This window comes from Rattus rattus, chromosome 6, assembly GCF_011064425.1.
Source record: "Rattus rattus isolate New Zealand chromosome 6, Rrattus_CSIRO_v1, whole genome shotgun sequence".
In the NCBI taxonomy this organism is placed as follows: Eukaryota; Metazoa; Chordata; class Mammalia; order Rodentia; family Muridae; genus Rattus; species Rattus rattus.
This window is the reverse complement of record NC_046159.1, coordinates 100,608,618-100,633,230: the sequence shown is the minus strand read 5'-3', so window position 1 is coordinate 100,633,230 and position 24,613 is coordinate 100,608,618. Positions and strand designations below refer to the sequence as shown.

The 24,613-nt window shown below is 37.9% G+C and overlaps 1 protein-coding gene across 1 annotated transcript in view; it reads right to left on the bottom strand.

The window, feature by feature from the left end:
• Positions 1–24,613, bottom strand: part of Kdm7a (lysine demethylase 7A) — a 64,675-nt gene that overhangs the window by 16,181 nt on the left and 23,881 nt on the right. Inside the window, exons 3-10 of the mRNA XM_032906712.1 lie at positions 18,583–18,700; positions 16,536–16,696; positions 14,657–14,798; positions 14,006–14,192; positions 12,732–12,894; positions 9,279–9,366; positions 7,861–7,967; positions 1,984–2,075 (exon numbers count right to left, since the gene is read on the bottom strand). Coding sequence (XP_032762603.1) covers positions 1,984–2,075; positions 7,861–7,967; positions 9,279–9,366; positions 12,732–12,894; positions 14,006–14,192; positions 14,657–14,798; positions 16,536–16,696; positions 18,583–18,700 — 1,058 coding nt within the window. The remainder of the gene's footprint in view (positions 1–1,983; positions 2,076–7,860; positions 7,968–9,278; positions 9,367–12,731; positions 12,895–14,005; positions 14,193–14,656; positions 14,799–16,535; positions 16,697–18,582; positions 18,701–24,613) is intronic.

The following is a 24,613-nucleotide window of genomic DNA, read 5'->3' as shown; positions in this document are numbered from 1 at the left end:
ACATAAGGCTTATTATAGGGAGGGAATACTGGTACTAAGTAATCCTTGTTTTTAATGGAATGTATAATTTGAATAAATTTGAGTTAAAAGTTTAATAGTCAAAAGCAAATGAGAAAAAAGATACTGTTAACAGGAACAAGAAATTAATTAGTAAATGACCAAATCTACTAACTATAAACTAATACTATTTTTATGTCTAATTACAAGTATTAATCTCAGTATCTAATAACATTTTATTTTTTGATACTAATTTCTATTTTTTTGTTTATAGCAGACTTTTTTGTTTTTCGAAACAGGGTTTCATTGTGTAGCCTTGGCTATCTTGGAACTCCGTCTGTAGGCCAGGCTAGCCTTGAACTCGGAGATCCTCTTGCCTCTGCCTCCCGGGTGCTGGGTTTAAAGGCATGGGACTTTCAGACTTGTTTTTAGTAGTATAACTTGTTGAAACAAATTAGTTAACAACAGTAATATAGATTAGTGCTAACTCTGTGTTCTGTTACTGTTACGTACACTTGGTAAGCATGAACTCATTAATCCCCTCAATATCAGAGTGACACAGATACTTGCAGGTTGGATATCCATCATCTGAGATACTTGGGATATACTTTAGATTTGGAGGTACTTCAGATTTGCTCAACCTTTTACAAGTTATGATAATTATTGCCACATTACAACTGAGAGAACTGAGACACTGGGTTAGGTAATAAAAAAGGGATACAGCATACTACCAAGAGACAAGGCACACAGCTTTCACTTTATCACTTACATAACAGTACAATGCTTATGCTTTTCCTCCTCATACACACGATATAAAATCTAACAGTGGTAGGCCTGGTTTCACTTTCCTGTATGTTTCTATTGTACCTTGCCCTAACAGAGCTGTAGCAATAATTCTAACATAAAAGGAACATGAAGCTGCAAGGACGACAGCCTTTGCTCCCCAAATACATCCTTTTTAATATTTATGGTGGTGGTGGTGGTGGTGGTGGTGGTGGTGGTGGTGGTGGTGTGTGTGTTTGTGTGTCTGTTGTGTATATGCCAAGGCACATGTGTGGAGGTCAGAGTACAAGTTTGTGGAGTTTCTTTCAACCTCTCCATTGGTCCCTGGGATTGAGCTGTCTGCATGCTTACACAGCAGATGCTTCCTAGACCCCAACATCTTGCTGGCTCTCTTCGTTTCCTTTAATAGCAAGATTTTGTTTTTAGTTGATATCAAATCTGGAAATCATCAATACACACAAATTATCATTTATATTATTTAGTATTGTGTGTGAAATAACATGGGGTTGAAGTAAGAGTTCAAAAGCTTATTTGAAGGAGACAATGGAAACATTAATCTTTAATCAAAGTGTGTAAAGACATGCTACAGAAGCATAAGGAAAGTAAACACTAACTCCAAATGCAGATTTGGATGAACTCTTAGAAAAAGGCTTGGATAACAGCAAACAATTGACCCATGACGAGGTCCTGCCCCTTCCTTTCCCTCATTTTTATATAAATCTACCATAGTGGTACAGAGCAGGAACTTGCAGTCTCGGAGCCCAGCTTCACATGCTAGCCATGCCAGCTCTCTTGGAAAAGTTACTTACATGGGGACAGCAGCAGCACCCAGACCCCATACAGCTGCTCTGAGACTAAATGAGACCATACATGGAAAGACAAAGCCCAGTGCTTTGCTAAGAGCTCAACATGGCTTCTTCTTTACTCTATTTGCATGCTTGTTTCTTAGTGTCTTAAATATACTTGCATTTTATTTTTTTCAAGAATAAAGAAAAGCTAAAGTTCTTTATTCTATAACCAGAATGAGTACGTCTGTATATATCATAGAGTTCAAACTGCATATAAAGTACAATTTCCATTCCTTTTACAACTGGCATATAAATGCTACCCACACAACCAAAGTTGTTTTCTTAATCTTACACCAAAAAACCCAAACCAAACCAAAACCCCTAAAACTAAAACAAAAGCCCAGCAATAACTTACTTCCTTTTTCATCCATAACTTTAAAGCAGTGTGCAGCGCTTTCACTCCCTGGACTAAGTAAGTTTGAGGCTGGAAACCATCTTCTTTCAATTCTGTTGGAATAAAGTGGGACAGGAAAGGAAGTTAAAAGTGTTGTAAAGTTTATAAAAGAGAAATGATCTTGCCACTAAGCTAGATCCCTAGTTAGAAAAAACTGCAAGGACAAAAATGGAGAAGAGCCTGAGTAAAAGGAAGTCCAGTGACCGGCCCAAAGTGGGATCCAGCTCAAGTGTAGGCCCCAAGGCCTGACACTATTACTGAGGCTGTGGAGTGCTCACAAAAAGGGACCTATCAGGACTGTCCTCCAGAAGACCCAACAAGCCGCTGAAAGAGTCAGATGTAGATATTTACACCCAACCAATGGACAGAAGCTGCTGACCCCTGCGGTTGAATTAGGGAAAAGCTGGAAGAAGCTGAGGAGGAGAGCGACCCTGTAGGAGGACAGTAGTCTCAATTAACCTGGACCCCTAAGATCTCTCAGACACTGGATCACCAACCAGGCAGCATACACCAGCTGAGATGAGGGCCCCCAATACATATAGAGCACAGGACTCCTGGGTCTGGGTTCAGTCAGAGAAGATGCACCTCACCCTCAAGAGACTGGAGGCCCCAAGGAGTGGGGAGGTCTGGTGGGGTGGAACAGTTAGAGGGTGGACTGGGAGGGGAATTAAAATCTGAAGTGTAAAAAAAAAAAATTTACCCAGGCAGCCAAGGCTACATAGAGAAATCCTGTCTTGAAACCCACCCACAAAAAAGTGGGAAAAAGATGCCAAGCTTTCAAAATAAAGTAGAGATAGCCAAAGTAATATATTAATAAAGCATCATTTCAACACATTCAAACATTCAACTTGCTAGAAAAACATTTAAAATTTGCACAATAACAAGCCTGAAATATAGAAAACATGATAAAACTACAAAATACTATAAGCAATTTCACAATCACAGTGGATTATTTCTAGCAAAAATAATAAAGTGGACTGAAAAAAAGGTAATTCAATTCAAGCAAATATAACATTTGATTCAACAATCAAATAGAATAGTATACCTAGGAATTGCAAAATGCACATTTTTTTCAGACATACTCAGCACATTTACAGAATCATCTATACCCCAGGATCATAAAAAGGGGGAGAAAACGGAAAGGAGAAAGTACAGTCCAGGGATACAGTAAAGTTCCTGGAGAGCTGTACAGCAGAGTTGAGAGGGACAGTAGAGCAGCACAGAGAGGGAGAAGGAACAGTTTTATACAAGTTACAGAAAGCAAACAAGCTAGATGCAGGTAAAGACAGAACAAGCAAGAGAACAAGGATTGCTAAAGTTAATATAAGGCCAAGCAGAACAACTCAGGAGTGGCCAAGAGAGAGAGAAGCCAGATTGAATCAGTCAGCTTGGAGAGGAGTTTGAACCAGAACAGTTGAGTTGATCCAGCCAGCCAGGGTTCAGAACAAGAAAAGGGTGAGCTTATTCAGCAACAAGTCTCGGAGACTGAAAACATTCTAGGCCTAGATTAGATTGTACAGAGGCTAGGAGCATCCAGATTAGGCCTAGGTTAGCCAATGGAGGATTACATCAAGCAAATAAAAGAACCTTTTTACAAGACTGTAGAAAATAATTTTTATACCAATTTTTTTATTCAGTAACCTTGTTACATATATAGATTTATATATACACATATATAAATGCTTTTTTGTTTTAAAAGAGAATGATTAAAAACTCAAGTGTGGTAATTTTATATGTGGTCAAAATTTAGGTAAGTTAATGCAAAAGCAAAATATTTCAATAGCTGTTATAATCACTGGTATGAAATACAATCTGGAGGTTCATGCTATTTATACTCACTTAACCCATATCATAACAAGTGTTACAGCATCAGGGTTGGCAAACAGTCCACAAAATAAACTGGAAGTAAAAGCTTAGTGGTAAAGAATGTACTGTGAGGTAACAACTAGCCATTCCTATCTCCAGAATGAATGCCTATAATGACAGCCAACACACACACACTTTGTGCACCTAGTTAAAGAAGGTCACAAGGTACTCTCTACTCAAGATAAGCAAAAACAAAGTAATTGATGCTTTGACAAATGCTGTTTCAGAGCTAGGATTATAGCTAAATGGTAGAAGACTTGCCTAATATGCAAAAGGTCCTGGGTTGGACCCTTGCAATAAGGCTGAACCATATGGAATTGCCAGTATTTGACCATTCTGAAATATGAAAATAGCAATTTTACATGTACTACCATGGGAATAATTATATACAATAGTATGTTATTTTCATAATAACACTAAACTGCAAAATACCTAGGAATAAATCTATGCAAGTGCAAGGTTTAACAACATTGTAAAAGACACTAAAAAAAAAAAAAGGGCAGGTGCTCCATGATCATTCTTCAAAAAATTTAATGTTGGGCCAAGTGTGATGCACATGCTTTTAATCCCAGCCCTTGGTAGGCAGAGGCAAACTAATCTCTGAGTTTGAGGCCAGCCTAGTCTACACAGTAAGTTCCATACACAGTGAGAACCTGTTTAAAAAAAGAACAAAAAATCCTGAATTATGAATGTGATAGACCTCACTCAAGATTTTTGAACTGTTTTATGTGTTTTGATAAAATACTAGTTATTTCTAAGACTAAGTTGTTGCTACAGTTAGTAACAAGATTTCATCTCTCAGATAAATGTCTATTTTATTCTCAAAGGTTAGTGGACCTCAGTAGAAAACATCTGGGGGGGGGTTGGGTATTTAGCTCAGTGGTAGAGCGCTTGCCTAGCAAGGGCAAGGCCCGGGGTTCGGTCCCCAGCTCCAAAAAAAAGAAAAGAAAAAAAAAAAAACATCTGGGTGGAGGGATAGACAGAATGAACAGAATGAACATGGACTAGTAGAGCTTCCTCTGGCTAACCAAGTGATGGACTCTTGAGGTCCCTGAGCCAAAATAAGAGGAAAGATTCAAGAAAAAGTACTCTACCACTCAAGTATAACTTTTAGTCCCTTACCTAGATAGTTCAGGACTTACTTTTTTTTTTCAAAAAACTAAGACCTCCAAAAATATTTTTACAAATGTATGATACATGTTCTTGCTTTCTGAGACTTGAACTTGAAGAGTATGTTCAAGAGAAGAAAACAAAAAACAAACAGCAAAAACAAAAAAATAAAACGTGTTGCTGAGAAATGAGTACGACTCTCCAGTCCACTTCCATTCTTTTAGCCAAGAACAATACTTGACAGAGTCGGGTGTCTACACTGAAGACTCACTGCTAGAGCATAGGCTGTTCTTGTGTAGTCTTCGTCATCTGGAGACCCTACCCATCATACACACCACTAAAACTGTCACAGCCTCTATCCTGACACTGTAGTGCAAAAGCCATTGTTCTCACCTTCCATTTAAGAGACAAAATCTTTGTAAATGTATTTTTAATAATTTTGTATGTGAGTGAGGTCATAGTACAAATGCAGAATTAACTGCTTCTCACCGTTCACTCCTATATGGTTCCAGAGTTCAAACTCAGGTGGTCAGGCACGTATCGCAAGCACCTTACCACTAAGCAGTATTACTAGCCCCTTCTTTTCTTTTGAGGGAAACAATCCCAAGCTACACTTTTGGTTGTTACTTTTTTTCATCTTTTCTTCTTATTTAATTATTAACTGAACAAAGAAATAGATGTCTAGACTCTAGATGACTGTACCATCTGATCTCCTGAGAGTTAACACTACAATAGTTCATCATTTGGGGCTAGAGAGATGGCAAAACACTTGCAGAGGACCCAGGTTCAGTGCCCATCACCCATATGGTGGCTGTGGGGTTTGAATGAAAATGGGTCCCAAGGCTCACAGGGAGTGGCATTATATTAGGAGGTGTGACCTTATTGGAGTAGACATGGCTTTGTTGGAGGAAGTGTGTTTGGGGGTAGGATTTGAGGTTTCAGAAGCTCAAGCCAGGCCCAGTGTCTCTCTTCCATGCCTGCAGATCCAGATGTAGGTGTCATGTCTACCTACAAACGATAATGCTCCCACCATCATGACAGTGAACTAACCTTTGAACTGTAAGCCAGCCCCAGTTAAATGTTTTGCTTATAAAAAAGAGTTGCTATGGTCATGGCATCTCTTCACAGTCACAAAAACCCTAACTAAGACAGTGGCCGGCCCATACCTGCCTGTAACTCCAGTTCTGAGCAATCTCACGCCCTCTTCTTGTATCAGGTACACATGGTGTACAAACATACATACATGCAAACATCTATACACATAAAATAATAAAAAAAGTATTAAAAGGTTTCACCATTTGCAAATTAACTAGTAAGACAAATTATATTCCAGCTAGCACAGAGAATGGAGAAAAAAAAGAAAATGAAGTTCGAATCTCCAATTTGACTGCTCAGACATTAAATCAAAATACAAATATATCAAAATCTGAAGTTGTATCCTGTACAAAAAGGATCTTCAAGTCTAAATATAAAAAGATTCTTTAAAATTGCTCTGTGTGTGTGTGTGAGTGTGTGTGTGTGTGTGTGTGTGTGTGTGTGTGTGTGTGTGTGTGTGTGTGTGTGTGTGTTAGGGGGATTGAGCATAGGGCCTCAGTCCTGCTTACTAATGAGCTACACTATATCCCCAGCCCTCTTTTTCCTTTGAGACAAAGTCTCACTAAGTTGCCCAGGCTGGTCTTGATCTTGTCATCCTACTGTTCTAGCCTCTCAAATGACTGAGTAGAACTAAAGATTTGTACCGTCGGGCCCAGCTACAAATATTCTCCTTCAGTTGGTTTGCATACTAACATGTCAATTGAACTAGCTAGCCTAACAGTCACAATGGTGATTGACAGCACAAACATTCAGAACACACAAATCATTCCCCCCTCTTTTCTCTTTTTTTCTTCCTCCCTTCCTTCTTTCTCTTTCTTTTCTTAATTATATTGAGATGGGGGAGGTCCCAGCTGGTCTGGGATTCACTACACCAGGCTTACCTCAAACTCAAGAGCTGCCTACCTCTGCCTCCTGAGTGCTAAGGCTAAAGGCCTGCACCACCATGCCAATCCTCCACCCTCTAATGTTTTAGACAAGTATCTCAGAACAAGTGTTAGGTAATAGGTATAGTTAGGTAATAAATAGTCTATGACACAAACTACACTTTTGAGAGAAAAATACTAAAATGTATGCAGGCCGTTCATCCACTAAATGAAATGATTATTTCCCAGTAATATGTAGGGGATTGTTATACACTAAATATTCTAAGGTAGTGATTCTCAATCTATGGATTATGCACCCTTTTAACTGGGTGGTATATCAGATATCCTGCATATCAGATATTTGCAGTATGATTCATAACAGTAATAAAATTACAGTTTTTACATAGCAACAAAATACTTTTATGATGGGGGAGTCACCACAACATGAGGAAGTATATTAAAGAAGGTTGAGAAACACTGCTCTAAGTGCTAAAAAGATCCTTGTCAGGAGGAAGGGGAAAATACATATTTTAAAAGGGAGTTGGAGGGAGCCAGACTAGAGATGGCTCAGCAGTTAAAAGAGTGTATTTCTGGGGTTGGGGATTTAGCTCAGTGGTAGAGCGCTTGCCTAGCAAGCGTCAAGGCCCTGGGTTCGGTCCCCAGCTCCGAAAAAAGAAAAGGAAAAAAAAAAAGAGTGTATTTCTCTTGCAGAGGACCCAAGTTCAGTTCCCAACACTGTACTCACATGTGCAACTCCACCCCCCCCCCCCCCCCCCACACACACAAATTACAGATAAAAATAAAACAATTTTAAAGTGGAGGATGACATCTGCCAAAGGTATCCCTAAAGGACTCTGTAATCATACATCTTATCACAGAACAGAGTGTGCAAATCACTCATTACCTTTCAGGGTTTCCAGCAAACTTTTGGCAACAAACCAGCATATGGCTTCAAAGAAAGGAAATTTGAAAAGATCTGGTGTTTTTAGTCTTTTTTCCATCTCGTAACACCTAAATGAATGAAATTTGAAGAACAGTTAGTATTAATGTTAGTATTTCAAAGTTAAACGAAGGTAATCAATTGAAAATAAGCAGGCCATAATAAATATGAAGGACTGTATACTTACCTAACAATATCATTTTTTGACAACACTGAGCTATGACTTTACTAAATTTGACTTTGATAGTCTAACTAACTAACAATTACATTGGGGCTAGCTGATAGTTGTGGTGTAGGCCTCTGATCCCAGCCCTCAGGAGGCAGAATCAGGCAAATCTCTGGGTTTCAGGCCAGCCTGGTCTACAAAGTAAATTGAGGATGGCCAGGGTTACACAAAGAAACCCTGTCTCGAAAGAAAAAAAGTTACACTGGATATTGTAAAAGATCACTTCACTTCCTGGAATTTGTATCCTTATTTTAACAAAGGGGGATTCTATGATAGTTCCACTAATAAAACAATGTTTAAAATGCAGCTAAACGTTCATTTGTTGGACAACACTGCAGTACCCACCAACAATCTCTTTAGGCTCTGCTAAGCATTAAAGATCAATAACATACTGGGCACTAGTCAAAGTATAAAGATAGGGACCATAGTTTGCACAATATTGGTCTTCTGTTATATATTCCTAACAACAGCACATATAGTAGTCATCTCTGTTCCAGAAATAGCTCAGGTACAAAATAGTTAAAACGTATATGGGTAGGTGTACAACCTATCATGGATTAAAAGCCTTTATTCTGTAGCCTATACATCTCTTTTGCTAACTTCAAAGGCCAAAACATTAAGGGCTGCCATGTACACACATAGTTGCAGGAATCACCACGTTCGGGGAATCCCAGTGATCCATGGCTTTCCAAAAGGTACTTCCCCTTTTCTAAGCCATCACTCAGTATCCATCATGAAATATTGTTACTATATGTAATGTGGCTAACAGTATACGCTTTCTAGGTACGGTGAAGGGACAAAGTTAGCACAAAGGTCGGATGTCATCAAAAAGTGAAATAACTGTTCATCCTTTACCGGCATCAAAATATAAAGGTGTTTTGATAGCAATCCTGACTTAAGGATTGTTCTAGCTCCAGATTATACCCGAATCTGACTAATTTAATCATTCTCACAATACTAGTTTATAGATAAAGTATATTTTATAAAATTTGAAATGTGGGAGTTATCATATTGAACAAGTTATTAATTTTATTTTACATTTGGAAGGATCCTCCAAAAGTTCCCATTCCTAAAAATTCTTCAAGGCCTGTCTCCACAGGATCTCAAAATGTATTGTACTTTTTTATAACAAGCATAAATGTTCTGTGACACAGACCTGAGCTGCATGCCAATGTTGAGGTTGTGCAGAAAGTTACCTCCAAAAGCCATACAGTCCTGAGAAGTGAGCACAGCATGAATCCACCCTGAAACACACAGATCGGTGATGTTTCAATCTCTAAACTAAACAGATGTTATCTACGTGTGAAATAAATAACTCAAATACCAATATCAAGTTACTTCTCAACCTGGCACTAAAGAGGTTGGTGATTACTATAACTGACTGACTCACTCATTTAAGTATTTATTAAAGGCCAATGATATGCTAGGCTTTGTGCTAAGTCTACTTTTGTTTGTATAATTTAAAAACAATCACCTTTACAATGAAAGACTTTATTCTGAGGCTAGTCAAATCTGGTTTGAATTAAGAAAGCACATTTTCGGGGCTGGAGAGATGGCTCAGAGGTTAAGAGCACTGACTGCTCTTCCAGAGGTCCTGAGTTCAATTCCCAGCAACCACATGGTGACTTACAGCCACCTATAATCAGGTCTGGTGCCACATGCAGGCAGAAAGCTGTATGATGTATACATAATAAATAAATGTTTAAAAAAAAAAAGAAAAAAGAAAGCACATTTTCCATTTGAGGGACTATCAAACTTCTCTGTACTTCATTCCTCAAGTGTTGCTAGTGTTGGTTGGCAGTGTGAATGAGCATGCAGGCCATAGACTCTCCGGGCCAGCACTTTTGAGAACAGTGTTCTTCTGGCTGGGGTGACCTAATGGTTCTAGGAATTCTGATAGCAATCCTGACTTAAAGGATTGTTCTAGCTCCACAGGTAATACCCAAGCCTGACTAATTTAATCATTCTCACAATACTAGTTTACAGACAAAGAAAAGTGTATTTTGTGAAATTTGAAATTAAAAATCAATGTAAGTAGTGCAATATGCTCCCCAAGTGTCACCAGGAAGTATCCCCTGAAAGGAATAAGCAGGGGACAATCAGGGAACACAAGGTGACAGGCTGCTCCAAAAGAAGGAAAGGCAGATCACCAGCATCTAAATGGATGGACACTGAACCTATAAACATTAAATGCTGACAATCAAATGTCTTATTTCCCATGAAAAGTGTTTCAAAATGAGAGATATTTCCTATAGATTATACCTAGCTTTTTAAATACTTTTTAAATAACATAAAGACATAAAATACAAATTCTGGTGGGCATTCATAAAGGTAATAAATCATATCTAGTAATCAGGACCAGAAACTAAAATTCCATTATTTAAAAAAATGTAGTTATACATGGTTTTGGCACTATTTCTGGGAATACAACTTCATTGGACATTAGAAAAAAATAACATTATTTTTAGAAAGTCTTTAAGTTCCTAATCATCATGTCGGGGGAAAAGCCCATTGCTTAGAGCAGTGACTGTCCCAATGCAGTCTTCAGACTAGTATCATCAGTCAGCGACTTCTTAGAGATGCAAACCATAAGGCCCATTCTGTGTCAAAACATTAAGAGAAAGGCCCAGAAGTCTGTCATTTACACTAAGCTTTCCTGGTAGTCCTGATGCTCCATGAAGCTAGAGAGACCCCCAAGCTACACCAATGTTGATGAATTTCAGCTGTCCCCACCTCACATGTACTGGTTTGCACTTGTGCCTCTAACATTGCAGTGAGTACATGCACACTTTCTCATAAATTATCTTTGAACTTCTTCCTTATATCCTACAGTAGGTCACTAAATTGACTTTGAAAGAAGCTTATTTTTTATGTAGGATATTCTATAATTTACGAACATCAAGATTTTAAAAAGGATTCAATGGAAAAATGATTAAATGGCAGCACTAAGAGAGGGTCTGAAGGTGGTAGCCTTTCAAACCTACACATAAATCTTAATACTTGTAAATAATGACCCATTCATTTAGTCAAGCTTACATTTATTAGTCTACACCAGAGGCAGGGTAAAGAGCAAGGCATGTAGTAACAGCACTGTGAACCCTAGAACCATTAGGTCACCCCAGCCAGAAGAACACTGTTCTCAAAAGCGCTGGCCCGGAGAGTCTACGGCCTGCATGCTCATTCACACTGCCAACCAACACTACCAGTACTTGAGGAATGAAGTACAGAGAAGTTTGGTAGTTCCTCAAAGAATTAAGCACTGATAAATAATACAACAAAACAATTCTATCTGTTATATACTCCAAAGAATTGAAACAGAAACATGTTTATACATAAAAGTTTGTACAACTGTTCAAAAAAACAAAAGTGAAATCAACCCAAATGTTCATCAACTAATGAATAGGGTAAGCAAACTATGGTATATCCTGGAAAGGAATATTGTTATGCCAAAAAAGATTGTTTTATGTGTTCTATGGCATGGATGAGCCTAGGAAATATAGTAAAAGAAGTTACTCACAGCTGAGCATGATAGCACATGCCTATAATGTCAGCATTCAGGAGAAGCAAGACATTTTCAGCTACACAGTAAGTTCCAGGCCAGCCTGGGTTATATGAGACCCTCTCTCCAAAAACCAACCAAACAAACAGACAGACAAACAAAAAACAAAAACCAACTGAACAAACCAACAAAAAAACATAACGGAAGAGATAGAAAAGTAGACAGAGGGAAGAAACTAGACACAAAAGGAAACATTAATTGTCAAAATGGGCAAATGCATGCAAAGTGTATTAGCAGTTGCCAGTGAGTCAAGGAAGCAGGGAATGGCAGCATCTGTTAAAAGGTATGAGGTGTCTTTTGAACACAATGAAACTATTCTCCACTTAGATGATATTGATGGTTGTATGATCATACTAATCTATAAAAAAATCATTAAACTGTACTATTTAATAGGATGGTGATCAAGTCCTCAAATGTAAAGGAATGTAAACAAGTAAAAAGTTCTTGGTCTTCCTTGTGTAAGGACATAAAAGCTACATTCTTAATACATCAAAGCCAAAGTTGGTTTTAATTTCAAGCCGACTCCATGTGACTATCAACTGATCTAGACCAGAAGGTGGTTTTTTAGTAATAGGTCCTAGGTGGGAGGTGAACAGAAGATGAGAAGGTAAAGAAGACAGAGGGTCTTGCACAAGCTCTGTCTTATGCCAAGCAAACTTATTAAGAAGTACAGCATCTTATATATACTATTTCCAGAGCAGAAATAGGACAAAGTCAGCAACAACTATTATACAATGGAACTAAGCACTAATCAAACAATGTTACAAAAGGGGAACATAGCTCTCAAGAGCTTTGTTAGACAGAGCACACAGTGGCCTTGGGATTGGTAACTATAGCCCTGTAAGGTAGAAGAGTCCAGCTCTCAGGATCCAAAGCAACTCCCCCAAAGTCCCAGCCTCAGGCCATTTCTGGCTCCGCCACGAATGTTCCTGGTTTTAGATTACGAACTTTGTTCATTCTCCACGAATCGGGGCTTCAGGGAAAGCCTTGGATCAGCCCAGCCCTCAACAATCAACCATGGGGAAGTAGGAGATGAGATTAAAACCTTACCTGTAGGAACAAATAAAGTATGTCCCTGCTTTACCACACATTTGTAGCATTTATCTACTTTATCTCCAAAGAACACCTCACTCTGGGTCACAGATGAACTCCAAGATTCATAGAGTGCCAAATTTTCATTTGTTGGCTTTATCAAATAAAAAATCTTCTCACCCTAGAAGGAAGTAATCATACTACTTTGAAAAAGAAAAGCCAATCTCAGGATGACCTATATTGGTTCATTTTCCCAATAAAAGGATATAAATTAAAATTTAGTAAGATTTTAAGTTTAAAAAAAAAATCACATATCTGATAAGCAGCTAATTCACTAATCAACAAGTTCACAGCAACTAAAACTCCTCCCACCTCCACAGAGTCAACAATCCTACCGAAGAAAGCACTAAGAGAGAGAGGATAAAGATGAGGTAAAGAACCACAAACCATTATGTTAACAAGCTCCTGTCTGAGCACAATCAGCTCTCAAAATTCACCCTCAGAACCAAGAAGATTTTATAGATAACTTACAGATAAATTTAATAGTGATGGAATGTTTGTTTTTCAAGAGTCATGTCTCCACTATATAAGTCATTATCTATGTGTAATATAATTAGTGAGAATGAAAACTCAATTTTTAATTATATTGAATTTTAATTATTTTAAATCTAGCTACATAAACCTGATGTTTATTAGGCAATGTAGTTCTAGATAAAGTGAACAAATAAAAACTAAAAGAATTAGTAATTTTATAGACATTTGTGGTTTATCCAACTTGTCTCACTCTTTAGACCAGAAGCAATTGTCACTGTAATTTTGCTCTTTCCTTCTCATTTGGTTCAGAGATTAATGCAAACTGAGGAGAGGGGGGGGGAGGGCTAACAGGAACCAACTTAAAATACAGAAGCAAAATAGGTGTCTAAGAACTCAGTGATGAGCTGGAGAGGTGGCTCAGTGGTTAAGAGCACTGACTGCTCTTCCAGAGGTCCTGAGTTCAAATCCCAGCAACCACATGGTGGCTCACAACCATCTGTAATGGGATCCGATGCCCTCTTCTGGTGTGTCTGAAGACAGCTACAGCGTACTCATATAAATAAAATTAAAAAAAAATTTTTCAATGATTTTTCTATTACCTGAAATTTAAAAAAGAAAAAAGCACCAAGGCAGAAAATGTTTAAGAAGCAGAAAAATATTTAAATATTTACAAGTGTTACATAGAGCAAATGAATGACCTACCAGAAAAATATGGCATGTTTTTGTTAATAAGAAAATAAGAAATACCCCACTCTTACCCAAAGGACATGGTACCAGACTGAAGTCCCACCAAAGTCAATGTGGAAATCTGTGTAGCTATCCTGAACTCCCATTAAGCAGTACTTCTGGACAAAGGGCTTGGGGAAGACTGAATCATCTGGCCAGTAATTTTCCACCCACGAAAGTTTTCTAGCTATATCAGGAACCTCCACCAATTCAGACATCCTAAAAAAAGAAAAAGACATACATACATAGGAACATAATACAAATTAAAGACTTCTTAAAATAATTCTTCCCATGTCACCCAAGCAAAGCAATTAAATGGCACTCAAGATTAATAAAACTTAAGCACTTAAATGAATTTTATGTCATAGTTGTTGTCGCTGTCATCGTCATCATCATTTTGGAGACATGGTTTCGCTATGTAGCTCTGTCCTGGAACCAGGGTGGCCTTGAACTCCTAGAGATCCACCTGCCTCTGTACCCTGAGTGCTGAGATTAAAGGTGTGCGCCACTATACCCAGCTGCATCTTGTTTTAAATATTTCATGAGCCTGGCAAAGTGAAATTTAGAACATGGCTTCCAAAGGATAGCTATAAAAGTTACAATTATGCTTCTTACTAAAATATCATTAAATTACGGTTAGCTAAAATTCAGACTGCTAAGGCAAACTGTGCAGAGATACTCACTTTGTATCTGAAAATTCAAGGCTGATCACATTTAACACTTTTGGTCTGTTAGGATTCATGAAGTATTTAACGTAATTGTGGAGTGTCATTTTGCTGTCTGCCTGCCTTGCCACATCAATAACGTCTATCACTTTGTCACCACCTGCAGAAAAAAAATTACAGTCATATTATTATTGGCCTTTAAAGTTGCATAAATACTCTAAATAAAAATACTAAAAATCGTATTTGCTTAGTATACTAATTAAGTCAACTATAAATCTACATAGAAGATTTCTTGTGAGGGGTTGGGGATTTGGCTCAGTGGTAGAGCACTTGCCTAAAAAAGAGCAAGGCCCTGGGTTGGTCCCCAACTCAAAAAAAAGGAAAAAAAAAAAAAAAAAAAAAAAAGATTTCTTGTGGGTAGCTTAAAATGACAAAAACAAAAGAACAATAAATTGGGATATAAAATTGTTCACTGTCTCCTGGGTTTCAGTTTCCTCATGCATAAAAAAAGACTGGCTTTTTCCCTTTAATTTCTATAATGCTAAAGAGTGTAAGTTTTAAAAGGAGGCACCAGGGGATCAGTAAACAAGCTCATCAGGGGAAATCATTTTTGCTTCACTAGTTATGTCTTCTAATATTCTCCCTGAAGAGTTAGTGGTCATCAAGCAAAAGCCAATTCATAGTAGTGTGGTCTGGATGCTCATATTCTGAGCTGTGATCACCTCACAGTGTTCCCTATCAAACCACAAGACGATGCTTGCAGACCGCTGAGGCAGCACCCGAGGAAACAAAACCCCTTTAAAAGGGAGTACAGAATGAGTTTGGGTGCAAAATATGGCAAGAGTTAACCAATCTGAAATAGAAAATAAGTGTTCCATTCTTGTCAATGTAACTTCAGATAGACTAGTTAATACTGCCACAGGTTTCTTTATCTTCATAGGAAACATAATAGTTGTACTGCTATTGTCTTAACTTTGCAATGCTTTGCCACTTTAGTGGATAAAGGAGTTTGAACAACTTTTCCTATAATTAAATTAACTAACAATTTACTTTGTAGGCAGTTAGGTTTAAATTAAATCTAAGCCTTATTCCAAGTTTATCATATATTTAATTTTAGATGAACGCTGAAGTCAGGGTATTTAACTGGACTTTTCTAAATGAAACAGTTAGTGAAAATGAATAAAGGGACAGCTTCTTCAATATGACATGCTGGGGAGACAATAGGTCGTAGTGAACACAGTTTTGAGACAGGTGGCTTTGGGTTCTGAGTCTCAACACCTCTTTTTGTTGCCAAATGGCATGTACATAGAGTCAACTTCGTCTGTGAGCGTGAATGAAAGGAAAATTCAAGAATATGGCAAACAGTAATCTTTGCCTTGTTTCTTACTTTCTTGGGTCTCAGAATTACAAGTCAGTTCAGGTATCATTAAATGGCAATATTCACCAAGTCATTAACATAAATACATGTTTGAATTCAACCTTCTTTTTTCATAGCCTCTCCTCTAAAAGAGATCAAGAGCTGCCTTGATCCAGAAGACTAGCAAGCTCAGAATTTACACCCCCAATTCTACAGATACCTAGAACCTATCCAGTTTCTCATGTCTTGAAATCTATGGCTGCCCTTCAGTAATGGTCTTTCCTGCACAAATATCAATTTAATAACTAAGAAAGCAGTAGGATAAGGCTGACAAAGCAAGAATAGGTAAAATGCTTCATTCTTTTCTGACCATTGTAGGTCTGTGGAATTGCTTTCAACAGAGGCATTTCTGACTTTACTTCTCCTGACCCTTATGAAGCATCCAGCATGCAGAGCTGGTATTTTCCATTCCACAACAAAACTGCTAAGACTAACAGCTTTACCGTGTTTTTGCAAGTACTTAAGGAACCAAGTTCGTACCTACATAACGTTCCACATCCATCACTGAAAAAGCAGGTGAAGGGAGTCTGAGTCCAAGGTCATCTAATTTAGGGACCATAATAGGGACATCAAATCCATGTTTTTCCAGATATCTTTGTGTCAGCTGACTGCCATGCATCTTTACAATGACTTCATCGGCACTAAGAAAAATGTTAAGAATGAAATGTCATTTTTGTTGATAAGCTGTTTATAAAAGTCCTATTAGGTAATGAATTAACTTAGAGAAAAGAATGTGGAAGCATTCATTTCAGTGGTTCTCAATCTAATTCTCCTCTTTAAAACTTTCACAGAACTCTTAAAGTAAAATTCATGTTTAATTAATAAAATAATAGGTCACATAGGAATGTAAAGTGTTAGATGTAATACAACTGTTAGAGTCAAATTATGTATTCATATGAAAAGGTACCTATGATATATATCACAAAAAAGCAAACTGTATAATACCATTCATAACACAACTACATTTTTAAAGAATTATACACATACACATAAACATAAATGTTTTGAAATAAAAAAAATCTTGACTTACATTATGTCTTACATAGGAATTATTAAAACCTATTCAATTTATTTTATATACCCTGTATACATTTCATCAACTATGTTTAATTCAATAAGTATTTTGCTATGGTTTAAATAACCAAAAGCTTATAGAGTTAGTTAAAAGAAGCCCTTCAGTTAACAGCAATAATAGTTTAGATATCTGTGATCCTATTTGTAACCTATTCTCATCTGGGTTTACCTCAGCAGAAGAGTGAATGAATTACTATGGATCTTAATGCTATGTTTTGAGAGTCACAAATCTTTGAAATAAGTAAAAGCCTTATTTCCTCTCCCTGAAAAATGTCTGCCCACACAGACACGAATTTGCATAGATGGTTTTTAGGAAAACACAAAACACCTGAGACCTGTAAATAAGCCCAGACTAAAAATCTGTGGCTGTGTGAAATAAAAAGAAATAAAATAAAATAAAATCAAGCATTGTTGAGTAAAAAGGAAAACAAGCAAACTGGTAACTGACAGCTTGAGAACAAAGCCCACCACCCCCACCACCCCAAGATAGGGTTTCTCTGTGTAGCAGCTATGATTGTCCTGGAACTCTGTAGACCAGGCTGGCTTCAAACTCACCTGCATCTGCCTCCCCAGTGCTGGGATTAAATGCTACCAATCCTGGCCCAAGAATAAGACTCTTACTTCAACAAAAATCACCTGGAAACACTGGTCCGCATTTCCTCTGTCTCACCCAACCCGAGGGAGGCAGATGTGGATGGTGGGTAGTTTTTCGTCACGATTCTGTTTAAGGACTAAAAGGTGGTAAGCAGAGGGAAAGACCGAGGGAAAATAGAAGTTTTTAATGCAAAATCTGAGAGAAAATTCCGTAACAGGCCGAATGTGATACTGTGATTTAATTTAAATTGTGCTTCCTCTCTTTAACAAGCTGAGATATGATCTCGTGTAAAAGCCTATTAAGCATTATCTCTTTAAATAGATGTCAGGCAGTGAGTAGGAAATGATCTGAATTAGCATGATTAAATGCTTTATAACGCTTTCTCACTCTCGTTTAGCCTAGACAGCTCAGTATACTCCATTATTTTAAGAATCAAGAAAGAGCTCAGTCCTGATGCCATCAGAGGCTAGGCAATCACTCGTGCCTCTGGTGGGCCCGGGCCCAGACAGCCAATACAATGATTTGAAAAGAACAGGGATGCAAAACAGGAAAAGGCCAGAGAAAAACAGCAGGTGCATTATCAGAAGGAATCAGAAACTTAGAACTGCTTCAAATCAGTATATTTTCAAATTCTGGGGATGAGTATTTTTACAGTGTACATAAACATAGCAGAGGTTCCATGAACCTAAGCCTAGTTACACCTATGCCCTGTAATGTCCTGATATTTTTTATTTCCTTTACAGAAAAAAGTGAAAAGCTAGCTGACACCAATGACATGGAGCCCCCGAAATTCGAAAAGACCACTTTAGACAATGCCACTTTATCAGCCAATGCTGTTAAATCTTGTTTAAGCCATACCTTGGGAAGACTCGAGAACGTAGTTCTTTAACGAAGGCCCTAGTTCCAGCTTGCACAGGTTTGGAGCCATCATCCACTTCTGTGTAGTCATGCCTGTGCCAGTTCCTCCTCTTCTTCACTGAATTTACAGTCAGAAAAAAAGAAACATTTTTGGTAACTGGCAATATTATGTACTGTCTAGTTGTTATAGTTTACATAATCAGAAGTTAACAACAGTAGGCACAATGAAAACACTCAAGTGTTTTAATGCATTCCCAGCCCACAAAAGAAAATTTTACAAAAGCTAATGCTGTAATTATAATTAACTGAGAGTTTTAAAAGCCTGATCATTTCATTCAAAATAACTTAAAAATTAATTCAAAGAATTTAAAGCAGAAAATGAAGTCTTTTATTTACTCACATTTAACCATAATATGTCCTAATTATTTAAAATTAATTTTTATTAAAACATCAAGTCATACTGTTATTAACCACATCATCCAAATTATCTTCTCAGGATAAGGCATTTAATCACACATCAAAGATCTATTCTAACAGCATAACACCATTCTCTTTTATTTAAAGATTTGGTCTCCAAATAAGCACATTTCTACTGACACAAAGAACAGAGAAGAGTTCACCAAAACGAAATTAAAGCAAGGCATGGTGAGCACATAACCACACCCAGTTTATAAAGCGCTGGGAATCGGGTTGGGGATTTAGCTCAGTGGTAGAGCACTTGCTTAGCAAGCGCAAGGCCCTGGGTTCAGTCCCCAGCTCCGGAAAAAAAAGAAAAGAAAAGGAAAAAAAAATAAATAAAGCGCTGGGAATCAGACTGAACTTCTTGCATGCTCTACCAATTGAACTATTATACCCTAGCCTGATTTTAAGTTATTGCAAATGCTTCCCCTACCAAGATCCTAACACTGAATCCACATCTAGTAATAGTCACAGACATAACGGATGTAGAAATCAGGGTTATTTATATGTAAGATTCTAAAGATTCCCAAGTAACTTACTATGACTACATCTTCAATACAAAAAAGTTAAGTCCTACCCCACCCCAATTAAAATCTCAAGAAAACCTTTGAATTACAGTTGAATCTTCCTAAGAAATTCCACTAAGATATCCTTTGTGTGTTATTTTTTTCTTCTCATTTGAAACCATTCATATAATGGCTGTAGAATGGCTCGGCAGTTAGGAAAACTTACTGCTCTTACAGAGCCTTAGAATTCAGCGCCCATCACCAACATCAGGTGGATCTCTGATGCCCTCTCCTGGCCTCCTCAGGCACCCATACATATGCACATACGAATACAGACACACACAAAACACACATAGAAGTAAAAACAAATCTTTAAAACCACTCCTACAATTCAGGAACATCTTATTGTAGATTTGCCTCTATTATACATGGACATAAAACTTTTATTTCATCTAGTATCACTTGTTTTTATACTAATTATTTTCTTGTTTTATGAACATTTTCTCCCTATTAAATATTCAAAAGCAAATTAGAAACAGCCAACAATTTTAAGATGTGGATGTGCCATGTTTTAATTATTTTTTTATCCTTAAGCATAATGGTGGTTGAATGAGAATGGTTCCCAGAGGCTAATGTATTTTAATACTTAGTCCCTAGTTAGTAGACTTTTTGCAGGGAATAATAAGTGTGGCCTTTGGCCCCATCCCTTACTGGCTGAAGCATTTGGAAGAGCAGGCCACACCTCACCTGGGCAGCACACTAGAGCTGGCCCTTGTGACAGGCAACATGAGCTGAGTGAAGGAGAGGTGGCCCTGCCCCTTACCTGGGCAAAGTGGGAGAGCTGGCCCTGGTGGCATGGACACAGGAAAGCTGACAGGCTGACCAACTCAGCTTCCTCCCAGACCCAGATCTAGGACTCTGAGTTCATCCACCCCAACATCTACCCTGTCTATGAACTGCTGGAGTATATGAAGGGTCCCATTCTGCAGACTCAAAGCTGTAGGATCTCTACAACACAGGACAACAGCAGAATTTCCAATAAGAGTCCCAGTTGAGGATCTAGTACTGACTATAACAAAAGCCAGAGGCTTCAAACCAGACCAATGACTCATTGCAATGATCATTTGCAAGAAAAGCTGTTTGGGCAAAAGGGTACGCTGTGGGACACAACACAGCTTCCACATAGCAAGATGATCTTGTTCTGTTTTGTTTTTCTCTTTTATTTTTATTTTTTGTTTTCACTAAGGGGGGGGAAGTTGCAGGGGTGGAGGGCAGCTATGAAGGGATGGGGAAATGAGAGGAATTGGGATGAATGATGTAAAATTCACAAAGAATAAAAAGTTTTTTCAAAAAATAACTGAAAAAAGAAAAAGTATGGCCTTGTTGGATGAGCTATGTCACTGAGGGGCAAGCTCTGAGGTTCCGAAAGAGTCTGCAGTTCCCAGTGCATACTTGCTCTGCTCATGGGTGTTTGTCACAATGTGAGCCCTCAGCTGTTCCTTTGCTCTGTCATCATGAGCTCCAAACTGTTCGAAACTATTAGCCAAATTAAACACTTAAGTTTAAAATTAAAATTAAAACTTAAGTTGCCTTGATCATAGTGCTTCATCAAAGCAACAAAAAGTAATTAAAACAAGCACATCATTTGTTCTTAATCTTTCTTCATATAGCATTGTGATTAACAGTCAAGTACATAAATCTGTTTCTGTGATAAATTTCCAGAAATGCTAGAAGACACTGGTGATTTGACTGAGAATAGCCGCCAAAGGCTATTTTTTGACTTATCAATCATCACTTTATTTCTGCTACAAAATTCACCAGAAAAAGGTACTGCAACAATCTAATATAAAGCAAATCTTTAACCAAAGAACATGGTATAGATCTTTTAAAAAATATTGATACTTTATCACAAGAACTAGAGAAAAATTCAATTCTATCATCAGGACCAATGTTAAATATATTTAAATAGTCGGTCCCCATGTGGTGGCTATCAGGGATGGATTGGGGGATGGTTGGAGGAGGTTTGCTGCTGCTGACCAGCCTGAGGTTCCAAGCCTCCCACCACCCCCAGTACACTCTCTCTGCCTCCTGCTTGTAAACAGAAATATGATCAGCTCTGTCCCTTCCACCTGCCACCATGGCCATGCCTTCTCTCTGCCATAATGAAACTCTAACCTTCTGTATCTGTAAACCCAATTAAATTGTAAGTCTCTTTCCTCTGTAAGTCGCCTTGGTCATAGAATTTTATCACAGCAACAAAAAAACACAAACAGCATTATTTTAAGGATACTTATATACCATAAAACTGCCTCAAGGAAAGTGGGTGTAGAACAACACAAAAGCTGCCTATTTGTTAAGTAAACTATGATATCCTCTCCCCCACCTTCCCGCCACCGCCTTCTTCGACACAGGGTCTCTCTACATACTATTAGCATTCCTGGAACTCACTATGCAGACCATGATGCTCTTGAATTCAGAGATCCACTTGCCTCTGCCTCCCAAGTGCTAGGGATAAAGACATGTGCCACCATGCCCACCTAGATGTTCCTTTTAATTTTTGCAGAGCACATTAACCAGTGAGGTATACTCAATTTATAACTTGATAACTATGAGTCCACACTACAGCTCTGACAAATAACTACACATGATTTAATCAGGTAATTTACCATCTCATAAAATATTTTTGCACATATTGAAGGAGGTAACATAGGTCAAGTACTTACTCTTGACCTATAATAACTTCCTCTAAAGGGCTGACCAATAGATTAAGGGAAGCATGCAACTGTCCTATTTGGCCAACAAGCTTAAAATATAAAATCACCACTACAACAGCTGACTGAATTTTATTTTAGAGGAAGCCAGTGAAGGAATAGTTTGGTAGTGGTCACAGAGACTGGGGAGAAAATGTCTGCCTTGGTTGCATGTGCCTGAGGAGTACACAGAATATATATTCAAATGCTGAGCAGCTCTCTGCTTTACAATAAGGTTCTTAACAACTGGAAAGTATAATCTAATTCACCTTATTGTGCATTACAATGTCTTGATTGCATCCATAATAAAGACATCTGGGATATTCTGACAGGAACAAGAAACCCTGGACTTCAAGAAACACTTAATAGCAGAGGGAAAGGAATTAAAAGGAATTACCCAGGTTCAAGTGGAAGGAGAAGTGAGGGAGGGGATGAACCAAATCAAGACAAAACAGATTACTGCATCTTAGGCATCTCTGAGTACTCAAAGTTGGATGTTTGCCCAGAAGATGGCCAGTGTCTGTATGAAGGTCTTTAAAGAGAAGAGGGACTTTAAGGGCCAAGTAATAGGCAAGCATCTCTCTGAAACATCTTTATTCAAAGTGCAAGTTGTGATCCATTATGGTCTGTGTAATCAACTTAGCAAGTGTGGTAGGATTTTTAAAAGATGACATCATAAAAAAAAAGATGACATCATATAGGAAAAATAGAGTGTATCTCTTGAAGTAGTACTGCCCCTTAGCAACTATTTCATATAAATAAAATTCAAATCATCTCATTTGAGGGACAGATATTTGAATTCTATACCAAAACTGATATAATAGAATTTAGTTCTGTTCCACCTGAAATACTAATACTGTGTTGTTTACTTCTTCCCAACTCACTCCTAACCAAAACTTACACAACATACATTATCAGCGCTACGAGCACTGCTATCAGCAAGACTCATGTAACATTCCTACAAGGGGCACTAAATTAAAGGTGTACACTGTATTTGTCACTTGTACTTGACATAAAGTATTCTTATGTATTCCTACAGCTTAAATTCCTCAGTCTATTATAAAGAGATTAATAAGAAAATTATTAGTATTTCTTACAAATGATCAGTCTAATTGTTACTACATCTCTTTTCCATGCTATTTTTATATAACGAAGTTTCTACTTAGAAAACTATAAAGAGACAAAACCCCACACTGAAAACAAAGAGGCTGCAGGCTGCCTACGTCCCACCTATGTTCACCTAAGTATCCTCAGCCAGAGTCCTTGTTTTGTTTTGTATGTTTTTGAGACAGAGCCTCACTATGCAGCTCTGGCTGGCCTGTAACTCACTATGTAAGACCAGGCTGTCCTTGAACTCCCATAGATGTGTCTGCCTCTGCCTTCCAAGTACTGGAAAGGGGAGCTGAAGAAATAGGCTTTGGTGATCTGGGTGCTGGAAATTAGAGTCTAAGCCTTAGCCTATAATGGCTGAGCTGTCTCTAGCCCTCCTAGTTTTAAAATAACAAAGTCTACTGTTTCCTTTAATTTTGTGAACACAAAAATTATATTTTACAGTCAAAAATTTGTAAAGAAATAACTATACCCCAAAGCCTTTTTAACATTTTCTCTCACACTGGTACAATGACATCTCGGGGTCTTTTTTTTTCGGAGCCAGGGACCGAACCCAGGGCCTTGCACTTCCTAGGCAAGCGCTCTACCACTGAGCTAAATCCCCAACCCCAGACAATGACATCTCAATTTAGTGTTTGGAACTATCTGTAAAAGACCAAATAAAAATATTGTTTTGTTTCTAATGCTGGTATACTCTAGACTGGTGGACAAAAAGGATTCTGACCTTGACTCTGTATTCTCCAAAAAGACTGTCACCAGAGACTTGCTCTGGCCTTACCCTCCATACCTATCTTTCTATGGACATTAGGGGTGCAAAAGGGAGAAGTTTTAAGCAGATAATCTTTGACATCCAAATTCAGTAAACACATGCACTATTTTACCTATCAAGACCCTGATTTTCTCCTAAATATTCAATGTGCGTCTGACCATTAAGAGTCAAATCTTAACTTTGCACACTGCTCCAATACAACATCAGTCACAGTAAGTTTCCAGAATCAAGTAAGCTTTTCTTGACATGCTTTGTAAATTGAAAAGATGTGCTTAAGTTTAGAAACTGTACACAAGCAATTAAAAATGTTAGTATTTTTCTCCCTCATTCTTGTGGCATATTTAATTATTCAAAGGCTTACCTAGCACTTGAGAGGCAGAGACAGTTGGATCCTCTCCAAGTTTGAAGCAAGCCTGTCTAGAGTGCGTTCCAGTACA